General features: G+C 44.4%; 1 protein-coding gene across 2 annotated transcripts in view; it reads right to left on the bottom strand.

Moving 5' to 3' along the window:
• Positions 1-13,130, bottom strand: part of LOC146835421 (complement factor B-like) — a 687,940-nt gene that overhangs the window by 319,326 nt on the left and 355,484 nt on the right. For both annotated transcript variants that reach the window (XM_085602982.1, XM_085602983.1), the window contains one exon: positions 9,601-9,734. In XM_085602982.1, the coding sequence (XP_085459108.1) occupies positions 9,601-9,734 (134 nt within the window). The remainder of the gene's footprint in view (positions 1-9,600; positions 9,735-13,130) is intronic.

The following is a 13,130-nucleotide window of genomic DNA, read 5'->3' as shown; positions in this document are numbered from 1 at the left end:
GTAGAGGGGAGCTGTCTCCTGATGGAATGGAGGATCGCTCCTTCTCTCTAACAGATTAATCAGACCCATCTGCAAAAGGAGATACATCTACCACTAGCGAGGGGTTTTCGGACTCAGACAGCACCTCTTCCGGCGACCCAGTTCAAGTAACTCAGAGGAAGAAAAGTACTAGGGGCAGCAAACAAACAAAAAAAAAAGATAGCAAGAAATGGCCTGTGAGTAAACAGCTAAAATAGGATTATTCAGACACTCGACCAATAAAGCAAATGGAAGGGCCAATCGAGGCAGCAGAAATGGATTGCTCAGAGAAAGAACCCTCGCTAACCGCTTAAGGTTTCAAGGCGCTTGATGCTGTCGGGGAGATTAAGAGAGCTATTGCCTAGAATCACAAGATGCTGAGCTGGTCTACTGCCGGGGACCGAACCGTGAGCCCCACACGCCGGAGTCAGCCGCTCTGGCTGATGCGCCACACTTCTCCCTTGCAGTGGATTATGGCAGGGAGAGGGAGCTAATGTAGTTTTTTCAAGGTAGGGGAAATGTTCTTGACATTTCTTTAGCTGGCAATTTGTCGAGCCACTATCTTACAAATGGCTTTGATAGATGTCACTGAATATTCTGGGTAAGTAAGTATGAGAAATGTTAAACAGAACAACATAATGACCTGTGACGTTTTACATTCAAATTAGAGAAATATTTATTTACGCCAACAATCAAACAACCAAAATATTAAAAAAATTCAGTGGGTAAAAGCAGGTTTGGAAATCAACAGATTTCCAAGGTTCAGGCAAGTGTGTATAAATATAGTGACTTGAACAATAATTTTCTTATTTACAGTACGTCTTGACTCCCATTGCTTTTGCCATGATTTCTGTGGAGCACAAGATGTTTTTATATTGTGACTACTGTAAATAAGAAAAAGTACCTGGCATCAGGAAATTAGATCCTGCTGACCTGAAAGAAGAAGACGGACTCTGAAGAGTTGCAAGAAGCAAGAACAGAAGACCACCAACCGAATTGGCACTAATCCTGCCAGCCTGTCTGCTGTCCTCAAAAATTGCGCCAAAGACGACTCGTCCTGCAGCTGAAGGTGCCTCCAAAAGCCTGGGAGGACTTATGGCCTTGGACTAACTTGGAACTCCTGTGGAACAGCAGAGCTGCTCCTCTGCATCCTTCAGGCACCCCAGAAGAGCTGCAAGGACTCCAGACCGCCAAAATACTGACACAAGAAAGCACCACTGCATCCTTGCCCCCTAGCCCAAGTTGAAGTGGGCCAATGGTGCCAGCGGGTCCCCAGACTATCCAGACTCGAAGCCCCCTTGGGTTTCTCAGTTATGGACTTCCCATCATGCCTGCAGCCTCTTTGTGCAGGCACTCTCTACAGCAAGTGTCTTTGGTGACAGAAATCCGATGCCTTAAAACACCTCTGCATCCGGTCACCTCAGCCCGAGGAGAAGGTGGACCAAAGGTGTCCCCGAGCATTGTGAGACCTAAGCCCCCCAGTTGGTTTAGCCAGACTGGCCCCCCAGTCCAAACCTGCAGCCTCTTTGTAGCCGGACCGATCCCCATTGATTTCAACGGGGCTTCCGACGCTGTATTGCACCTCTGCACCCGGCCGCCCCAGTGCTGCCTAAGGTGACCCATTGGTGCTGCCTTGGACCTTGCCCCATACTCATCCTAAGTCCGGGAGGCCGGTCTTGTAAGCCACTGTAAAGAATGAGTATGCAGTATTTCTTTTTTTCTCCGTACGATAACATTGCCACCTCTGAAAACTGCACTTAGTCTCAACTTTTGAAAACTGCAAATATTTCTATTTCGAAACATACTTACCTGATTGTATTGATTCTGGTTTCTAAATATATTTATATGCATATATATATATACACACATGTGTATATATATATATATATATATATGGCAATGTTGTTTTGTGGCCACGGTCTCTGTATATGGAGGAGGCTCTCTCACACCTCAATGACAGAGAATGCTATAAACGCAGCGACATGCAAGCAGTTAGAACCTCATGGAGCTCGTTCTACACAAAATTGGTAGCTTGGAAATCGTCTGATTTACTGACTTTGAATGAATTTAAATTTCTAAAAATTCAACACCCCATCATTCCAGTTATCTACTTTATACCCAAAATCCACAAGCATGCGGGTAAACCCCCAGGTAGATCAATAATCTCCGCCCAGGGTAGCATCATGGAGAACGCCTCAAAATTTGTTGATTATTTTCTACAAGAACATGTCAAGAAATTACCTTCATACATACAGGATACGGGGGATTTTCTTGGCAAAATTGAACATGTGAAATGGGACCCCGGATATGTATTAATCTCCTTAGATGTGGCATCGTTGTACACGAGCATTCACCACAAGGATGGATTAAAAGCTGTTGAACACTTTCTGAACACACGTCCCCTAAACAGACTTTCACATAATAGAATGATTTTGAACATGATTACCGATTGTCTGGAAAATAATTTTTTCTTGTTTCATAATCAAGTATATCAACAGGTTAGGGGCGTTGCCATGGGGGCTTGCTTCTCTCCGAGCTATGCTTGCTTGCATATGGGGCTCTGGGAGGAGCAGGTCCTCATGGCAAACCATGGTGACATTGTAAGAAATCAGATTGTTTGTTGGTATAGGTATATTGATGACTTGTTTTTAATTTGGAATGGCACGGAACAGTCAGCACAGGAGTTTATTGTGAACTTAAACATCAATAATTTAAATCTCAAGTTTACGGCTGTGATGAGCAATAGTAGTATATTCTACCTAGATGTTGAGGTCTTTGTGTTCAACAACAGACTGGAAACACGACTTCATAGAAAACCCACTTCTGGCAATACAGTCCTGCATGCGCGCAGTCATCATCCGCCACATTTAATCAGCAGCATCCCCTTCGGGGAAATGTTGAGGATTCGCCAGATTTGTAGCACAGATAAGGAGTGTACACTAGCTCAGCGGGAATGCAAAGGGAGGTTCCTTGACAGGGGATACTCAGAGAAGGTCTTGGATCAAGCCATGACCAAGGCAAACAAAATACAGAGATCGGACACATTGGGACGTAAATCCACTTTAAATATCGATCTGGTTCAGCCTACTCGTCTCATAATGACATACAACGTACAACACAAATCAATACGTAGAATTGTCAATAAAAGCTGGCCCCTAGTCTGCAATGATCCTGTTTTGGGCAAGGAAATGAACAAATCCCCTAGTATTGCTTTCAGAAGAGCTTGCTCTATGAGTAATTTATTGGTTAAGAGCAGCCCAGAGGTCAGGCTTACAAACACTTGGCTCGGAAAAAGAAAGGGATTTATTAAATGTGCTATCTGTAAGGCATGCAAATATGGTATTAATACACAAACATACCAAGTGCCATTTCAGCCTAGTCCCGTGAAAATCAACAAAGCCTTAAACTGTAAAACAGAGTATGCAATATATGTGCTGGAGTGCTCGTGTGGCCTGCGGTACGTCGGCAGTACGAAACTACAGGTTCACAAACGGGTGCTCCAGCACATTAGAGCCATCAACAACTGTGATGCGGCATACCCAGTGGCTAGGCACTTCAAGGAGTGCCATGAAAATAACTTGGCACACCTCAAATACTATGTCATTGACTCGGTGTTGCCACTAAGAAGAGGGGGTAACCGAGAACGGTTATTACGACAGATGGAAACCAGGTATATACTCAAATTGGACAGTAAGGCACCACAGGGTTTAAATGCAAGTGAAGACTTTTTTACCTGTCTATAAAAATGAATATTCATTGGCTGATATCAATATTGAAAATCACTGCTGCTTCTTGATCGTAAATAATTTTCTTTGAATGAATCTGTAGATTTTAATTCTGTGTATAAGTTGCGGGAAAATGAAATCAAATTCTCATTTCCTTTTTGTATTTGTTTACATACCCCAATCACGGCTGTGATAGGATGTAATTTGGCATACTTTGCACAGCACATTTTTGCACTTTATCTTTCCCACGTTTGAAGATCTAGGCCCACTGGGGCAGACAGCTGGACATTCTTTGTATGCAATGAGCTAACAATACTGTAAGACGGAGACTATTGTTCCCTAATTGTTGGTATTCACAAGGGGCATTCAGGCCTAATAATCGTGTCCTTGATAAATGAATATGATGTTTATGTTTAACTGTGCACCCTAGATAGAGATAGGATTGGGCATTATGCTGCCAAACTCTACAAGGTGTAAATGGTTTTAACGAGTATAACATTTTAGCAGTGGATCATTTTTAGCATTTTTATGATATTTTATCAATGCTATGATTTTATCAATTAGTATGTATATATATATTTATCTGTATATATTTACTATGTTCAGCGTCATTTTGCACTTTGGTATTTTATCATGGTACTGTATTACGCTGCTTTATTTGCACAATCCTGGGAACACACTGCATCCATGGGGACGATCTGTTCTCTATGTCTATGAATCTATGTGGGAGTATATATATATATGTATATATATATATATATAGAGAGAGAGAGAGAGAGAGAGAGAGAGAAATTCCTTTTATTTTTTTTATAAATGAGTGTGTAACTCCTTACTGAGTAGTGTGTACCATTTATTGACTGTGCATGTATTGCTGATGCCTAACACTTCTATCTGTTAAGCCTTAGGCTGCTCGACCATACTATCCCGTAAAATAGCACCTTGGGATTGCTAGAGAAAGCCCCGGTCCACTTATAAGGTATACCTGGACTCTTTGCACAGTATACCTCTTTTTGGTATACAAGACTTGACATTTGCTGTACCACTAAGGAATCCAAAATTGTCTTTAGCTAAACATATTTTTGGTTGATTTTTTCCAAATTGTTTAAAATAACTGTTAGGGCCTTGTGTTAAGTCCCCTAGTCTAAACTGTTTAAAATGTTAAAAGCATTTTAGATAGTTAGGCCATTTTAGAAAGCCTATTTAGATTTTTTTATAGATTTCTAAAAAGGTACCAACTACAAGCAGGGACATCCCAGGAGCTCAACCTGGGCCTATACTGGAAACTTAAGTTGACCCAATTTAAGGCCCTCTGCTGAGCATGGGGTCTAGACGCGCTAAAAACCATCTGCAACAGTTGCTCAGGTGCTTGCAGAAAATGAAAGAACCATGGCAGGGAAAGACACCCATAAGGAGTCAGGGGAAGGGGAGGTTGAGGAGGATGAGAATTCCCTCAACAATCCAACTGACAGCAACTCCATTGGGTGTACCACAGATAGTGCCGCACAAGAAGCAGAGACTGGAGATGCCGATCTTCAGAAACTAGCCAAGAGGATAGAATTGGAGGTTAAAGTCTTGGCTCTAGAATAGGAAAGAGCTGAGATGGGCCTAAGGCCGATCCCTGATGGCAGCAAAGTTTCAAATAGTAAGAAAGATTAAGCTTTTGACCCTACGATCCCCAAAGGGATTGTCCCCAAATATGTAGAGGGTAATGATGTCACCAAATGGGTAACAGCTTTTGAGCCTTCTGGCTTGTAAAAGGAGGAAATGCAGCCAAAAGTGTTGCGGCTCTGTTCTCTGCGAGCAGTTCTCAGGAAAAGTGTAGGGATAAGCTCCTGACACTGGATGAGACAGATGCAGAGTCCTGTGGCCTTATGAAGGACACCCTGATTGAGGGCTTAGGACTCCCCACTTAGGGGTACAGGATCAGGTTCAGGAAAACTCGTAAAACCTCGACTCAGACCTGGGTAGATTTTGTTGACTTCTCAGTCAAAACACTAGGTGGATGTTTAAAAGGTAACACAGTGCAAGACTGTGATGGGCTTTATAATCGTATTATGAAAGATCATATGTTGAGTAGCTGTGTACCTGAAAAATTGCATCAATACCTGGTAGACCTAGGTCCGATTTCTCACTAAGAACTGGGAAAGAAGGCAGACCACTGGGTCACAACAAGGGTAACCAAAACAACTCATGGTGGGGGTGACCAAAAGAAAGAGGTTAGTAAGCCCCCCCCCCCAAGGGAAAGATGGTGACCAGTCCAAAGTTAAAAACAAAGAGCCTTCTAAAGGCCCCCAAAAACCTTCCCAGGAGGTTGCGCCCGAGACAGTACACAGACCAAGGGTGGCTACCAGGGTAAGAACTGGGATTCCAAGAATGCTTGGTGCTTCCTTTGAAAGATCAATGGGCACCAAACTGGAGATCCTATTTGAAAAAGAATCGCCCGAGTGCACCAGCAGTTCCTAATGCAGTGATAGGTCTCCAGATGGGATCCCAGGTGAGCCCAGGCCATGTCAGAGAGCTCACTGAAGCAACTTTTGTCTCTGGGGGTGGGATGGATGTAGCTGTCCTGGCTGTTTGGCCCATTAATCTGTAAAAATACGACAACAGCCTCATCATAATGGGATCATGGTTGCAGCACTGAGGGATACTGGTGCAAGTTTCACTATGGTGTTTGAAACACTGATATCCCCAGGACAGTACCTGGCTGGAGAGACATTCACAGTCATCAATGTTGACAACCAAACTAAGTTCCATTACGTGGCAATAGTGTCTTTGGAATGGGGAGGGGTTACTGGCTTAAAGAAGGTGGTGGCAACCTCTGCAATTCCTGTCCAGTCTGCTAGGAAATGATCTAGAGACCTCAGGCTTGGCTAAGGTCGAAAGAAAAACTCATGCAGATACGCTGGGTATACCTGAATGGGTGTGTGTAAAAACAAGAACACAATACAAGCACAGGGGGAAAAAGAGGAGTTGGAGTCTGGAATAATGTCTCAAGCCTATATGAGAAAAGGCAAGAAGACTGGGAAACTGGCTTCAAATCAGTCACAAGCTCAGGTCCCCTCTCCTCAGGGTGAAGACCTGTCAGCCCCAGAGGGAACTGAACCCCGGGAACTTTGGCTTTACCTAGCAGGTTCCTAGGTTCAGAGGGACCCTCTAGGGAAGAACTGTCCCAAGGGCAGGGGACAAGTCCTTCCCTTGAGTGTACTGTGACAGCAAGCTGCTGATCAGGAAAATGGAGATATCAGTGGCTCCCACCGAACCTATTGAAAGGAGGGACTATACACTGAGGCCAGGGACCCCAAATCCGGTGCCACTAGGAGAGTGGTAGTGCCTCAGCAGTATACAAGTGTCATTGCTCTCACTAGCACATGGCATCCCCCTAGCTGGGCATCTTAGCCAGACCAAAATCCACTTCTACTGGTAAGGTATGTACCAAAAGGGGAAGGGAAGGAGTTTTGCAACTCCTGTGCTACCTACCAAGCCAGTGGCAAAGCAGGTAACCACCCAAAGGCCCCCTTAATTCCACTTCCAGTAGTTGGGGTTACATTTGAAAGGGTAGGGATTGACGGTGTTGGCCCCCTGAACCCTCTAACAACACCAGGGAACAGATTTATAATGGTCATAGTGGATCATGCCACCAGGTACCCTTAAGCTATTCCCCTTAGAACTGTCAGTGCTCCTGCAGGTTCCAGGGCCCTCAGTAGCTGTACTAGAGTGAGCTTTACAAAGACGGTGGTGGCTGACAGAAGTAGAAACTTCATGTCTGGCTACCTGAAACCCATGTGGGGTGAATGTGGGGTGCCATATTTGTTTAACACCCCATGCCACCCACACACCAATAGTTTAGTTGAGAGATTCAACAAAACCATGAAAGGCATGATCATGGGACTCTCTGACAAAATCAGAAGGAGATGGGATGTCCTTTTGCCATGTCTGCTTTTCACCTACAGAGAAATACCACAGAAGGGAGTAGGTTTTTCCCCTTTGAACTTCTGATTGGTCATCCTGTAAGGAGACCATTATGTTTAGTGAAGGATGGCTGGGAGAGACCTCTCAAAGAGCCTTAACAAAACATAGTGGACTATGTACTTGGCCTACAATCATAGATGGCTGAATACATGGAAAAACATCCAAAAACCTGGAGGCCAGCCAAGAGCTCCAGAAGCTCCTGTAGGACCAAAAGTCTGCACTGGTGGAGTACCAACCAATGCAGAAGGTGTAGGGTTTGGAGCCTGTGGCTCCTAGGGCCATCCAGGACAAATGGAGTTGACCCTACACAATCCTTGAGAGAAAGGGGGAGGTCACCTATCTGGCAGACCTTGGCACTTCTAGAAGCCCCAAGAGGGACATCCATGTGAATCATCTTAAACCCTACCATGACAGGGCTGATGTGGCCATGCTAATGGTCACTGATGAGGATCACAAAGAAGAGGGCGAACCTCTCCCTGGCCTCCTCTCTCACAACTCTAAGGATGGGTCAGTAGAAGGAGTTGTCTTTTCAGACATCCTCTCTGCCCAACAGCAGGCGGACTGCAAGCAAGTCCTGCACCTGTATGCTGAGCTCTTCATCTTGACCCCTGGTCAGACAAGCTGGTGTACACATGACATGGACACTGGTGACAGACTACCTGTAAAAAATAAAATATACAGGCAGTCTGACCAAGTCAAAGAGTGCATCAACGCTGAAGTCAGCAGGATGCTGTAAATGGGAGTCATTGAACCCCCTGGGAGCCACTGGTGACTTGTTGGTGCTGGCTTGGACCTTGCCTCATACTCACCCTACGTCCAGGAGGCCAGTCTCATAAGTCGCTGTAAAGAACTTATATGCAGTATTTGTTTTTCCTCCATAGGATAACATTGGTGCTTCTCAAAATTGCATTAAGTGTCGACTTTTGAAAACTGCAAATATTTCTATTTCCAAACGTACTTACCTGCTCGTACTGATTGTGGTGCCTAAATATATATAAAGATACATGCTGTGCGTGGATCTCCTCATTGAGTCATGTGTACCATTTGTTGACTGTGTGTGCATTGCAGATGTCTAACACTCCTCTCTGATAAGCCTGAGACTTCTTGACCCCTAGCAGAGCTCCTTGGGATTGCTAGAGCGAGCCCGTGTCCACCTATAAGGGATACCTGGACTCTTGGCACAGTATACAAAGAGCCAGCTTCCTACAGTGACGGACACACCGTTTACTTCCTTTAGTTTACTTTAATGAACGTTTAAGTAAATGCTAGCCTGTTTAGTTCACATTTTATAAATTATAATGTGAGTGCTGAGTCGAGTAATGAAGAATCCAGTGGTGCTGTTGGCCAGGGGGCTGCACTTTAAGGTCAGGGGGGACGCAAGTGGCCCACGGGCCGTACTTTTAGTGTCACTGACCTAGAACATTGCTCTTTCTGACCCAATATTGAAAGATAGGCAGCGACAATAAAAAAAAAATGGGTATTTATTGAAGGCTGGAAGGTGGTAGAAAAATCCATCTTAATGCCTGTTAACTGTTTTCAAAAGACACACAATTGTCCATCAATTGTGTGTCTTTTGTTAATTTTTTTCAACACAGAATCAGAAATTGTGTGGTACAACGGGGTAAGAGAGTGCTCACAGCTGTGGATAATGACTTATATTTGTGGTTAGCCCTGGGCATAAAGACCTCTGCACGATAAGATTTTGCCAGTCAATATCAACCAAAAATACTTCTAGAGGACATTCTAAATACAAGGTAACCACAACCCCATTTTAAAAGTTCCCAATGCAGATATTTCACCGTTAGTTTGTCAGCCGGCACCAGGGTTGGGCTCAGCGTTGCCCCGGCGTCCCTGGGGGGGGCTCTCCTGCTGTCCAGCCTCATCTCACCTTTTCTACGAGGCTGACAACACAGTCCTTGGCTTTTTCGAAGTCTTCTTTTCCAACACTTTCTGACGCATCCAGGATGATGTAAATGTTCATGTCCCCATCTTTCTGGATTTGAATTTTTCGTGCACCTGTCGCTGTGGATAGAAGAGACAAGCAGTGATGAAGTTCATAGATTTGGCAGAAGGGCCATCAGCTGCTGATAAATGCCGCCAACTCCTGCAGATCCCCACGGCGGTGGCACGTGGAAGACTTTGACTTGCTCATTAGGGGATCCGTATGCCATGCGAACACCAATGTGCACTGTACATGCTGTTCAAATATAGAAGCACTCTTTGCAAAACATGTGAAGCCCCTTCCTTAAATCCCAGTACAGTGTGTGAGGAAATGCATTGTTGTGGTATTGTCTGTTTGGACTAAATTTCTGTTCATTTTCAACACTGGTAGGAAGGCTCTAAGGGCTAAATGGACTGCTTTAATTTCTAGTACATCTTGAAAATAAGCTTCCCTACCTGTCAGTGAGGTATACATGACAATCGTTTGGTTTGGGAACTCCTGATGGAAGGGAATTCCTCTTAGGAGATTGAATTTAGTAATTGTATGCCTGTATAGAAAGACTCAGTCTGTCCTCCCAGATGGGCGGCTACTTCTGACATGTACTTAAAGAACATCCTTAGAGCTAATTTCAGTCCAGATGTAGGACCTTGATTTGCAAGAGGGTGAGAGCATTTCTGTATTTTGCTTCTACAGGAATGTGGAAACAGGCAGCTTGCAGAAGCACAGAACACATCGAGTCTACTTTCATAAGCTGGGGATAGATTTGATGCAAAGACAACATTCTCTCTGTTTTTGAACTATTTCTTTACTTGTCTTACATCTGGAATAGTTCTGAATTCTTGTTTGGGACCTTTCATGGGTACCAAGAAATATCTGACAATTGCTTTTTCCTCTTTGAGAAGGAGGAAGGAGTTCTATTGCAGTGTTTTGGAGGAGGGATTGTATTTCCTGATTCAGAAGCTGTAGTTGGTATTTTGGTGCTGGTTTTGGAGTGATTGATGGAGGGGGAGCATTGAATTGAAGTGTGGGTGGGGCATTGAATTGAAGAACATAGACAGATTGGATGCTTTGTAGGACCCATTTGTCTGTAGTTACTGTTATCCACGCTTGTCAGATGGTTTGTAATACTCCCCCTCAATGGAGTGGGTAACAGACAAGAAGGAGGAGTCGTTCACAGCTTCGACAGTGAGCGAGATTTTGAATACAATCTCTGCTGTTGTTGGTGCTCTTGACCTCTTCCTCTACCATCTCTCCGATGGTATTGAGACTATTGTTGATGTTGTTGACCTTCAGATTGGGAGTAAGAGGACCACTGAGCAGTTGCGGCCGGCATGGCTCACGGGTGAGAGAGGCCGGCGCTGGGGCAGGGGCTGCAGGGGGGGGGGTCACGCAGGGGATCGCAATGGAGGGAGTGAGCAAAAATAAATAAATAAAAATCACTTACCTTTCCGCCGCCGGGTCCCACGTCTCTGCTCCTTCTCTCCTGCTTCCGACTTTAGGATCAGGAAGCAGGCAGCCAGGCATCCTCCCCTTAGCCCATCAGAACGCTGTAATGCAACGTTGTGATTGGTCTGAGCGCTGTGACACGGTGCTCAGCCAGGGGCTGGAGAGCTGGGCATGTTCTCCATGCTGGATGTAATGCAGCCTGTGTGGAGAAGAGCAAAGTGCGCATGACTAGTTTGGCCGGCCCGAAGGGGCCTGCCAAACAGTCATTGCGCACTTAGGAGTGGGCAAACCACTCCCCCCCTGCCCTGCTCTGTTAGCAGAGCAGCCCCGCCCGCAAAGGAAACATAAAATGATAATAACCAAAAGGTATTACCATTTTATGTTTTTGCTTCTCGCACTGCGAGAAAGCAGTGGGGAGACACTCCTCCGCCATGGCGGAAGAGCCACCCCTGCCATTGAGGGAATAGAACCCGCTGTCTACATTGGTATCTAGAATCCCTCTTTTTATATTGAGAATTGTAATTTGTTTAATTTCCTTCAAACCAATAGCTTTAAAGTCCCCATTTCTTTTTCATGCATCGCATTTCCTTATCTGTGTGAGGACCAGATAGAATTACTACAGTGAACAATAAATTTATGATCCTTAACTGCACCTATGGTTCTAAAGTTATCCTGAGCCATGAGGCTTGGCGTAGAACTTTCTCATGGCAGTATGAAGTCACTGCTAAGTCTGCTGAATCTATTCCAGCACTAATGGATTGGTTGCTGTCTGTCTGTCCTTCTTGGACGATTTCTAAAAAGTCTTGTTTCCTTTCTTAGAGAGGTCATTTGCGAAAGCAAGAAGAGACTCTGTCAAATCTACCTAGGACTTTATGTTTTAAAAACCACAGCGGTCGACCCACAGATCTTTCTGCAAACCTCATCTAGGGCCTCATGTAGGTAGCATACCAGTTACCACTTCTAAAATACCGAACGATACCGAATCGGTATTTTAGAAGTGGTAACTCGTATGTAGGTAATGAGTCGGTATTTTTTACCGATTCGTTACAATTCGGTAATTACCGAATCGGTATTTACCGATTCGGTAATGAGGCATACCTTCCCATTGATGGGAAGGTATGCCTCATTACCGAATCGGTAAATACCGATTCGGTAATGTGGTGAACACATGCAAGGGTGGCAGGGTGTCACATTGACACCCTGTTGCACCCCTGATTCGGCCATGTGTACACATGTGGCACACATACATGCCCTAAGGGCATGTATGTATGCCACATTGCACACTGCTACGCGCGTAAAAATGCATAAACACATACATTGATTATTTACCACCAACTATAAGTTGGTGGTAAATACCGACTCTTAAACACACCCACACACTCCCCCTACATCTCGATTTTGGTTTCGGAATTTACCGAATCGGTAAAATTACCGATTCGGAAAAGTTACCGATTCGGTAACATTACCGATTCGGTATTATTACCGAATCGGTAATTTTACCGATTCGGTAAATTCCGAAACCAATAATTGTCCCCCTACATACCAATAGCCAAAATACCGGTCGGTAACGGTATAATTACCGAAAATCGGCCGTTACCGACCGGTATTTGGCTACCTACATGAGGCCCCTAGTCTCTTACTCTCCTTCTCCGGTGGGATTATTCTTTCAATAAGCAAGTCTATTTTTTGACTACATACACTATGACTGAAACAGGTTTACGTTCTTGTCTGAAGTAAATGGGATCTTATCTGCTGGTTTGTACTTTTTTAGAAAGTCTAGGTGCTGCTGGCTTTACCTTTGCTCGTTGTTAATATTTTTTTCCTTAGCTAAATCTGTAAAATTAGGACCAACAGAAGATTAGGTTTTGGAGAGGCTCTGGGCTCTGACGGCTCCATGATCACTGCTGTTTTTGGAGCTTCCATTTAGATATTAAGGGCCTCATGTAGGTAAATAAATTTTACCGTTTCTTAAATACCGAGCCGTACCGAATCGGTAAATTAGAATCGGTAAGTTATATGTAGGTAAAAAT

Source organism: Triturus cristatus, chromosome 4_2, assembly GCF_964204655.1.
Source record: "Triturus cristatus chromosome 4_2, aTriCri1.1, whole genome shotgun sequence".
Taxonomy (NCBI): domain Eukaryota; kingdom Metazoa; phylum Chordata; class Amphibia; order Caudata; family Salamandridae; genus Triturus; species Triturus cristatus.
The sequence above is the reverse complement of the archived record's forward strand: the minus strand, read 5'-3'. Positions and strand labels throughout refer to the sequence as shown.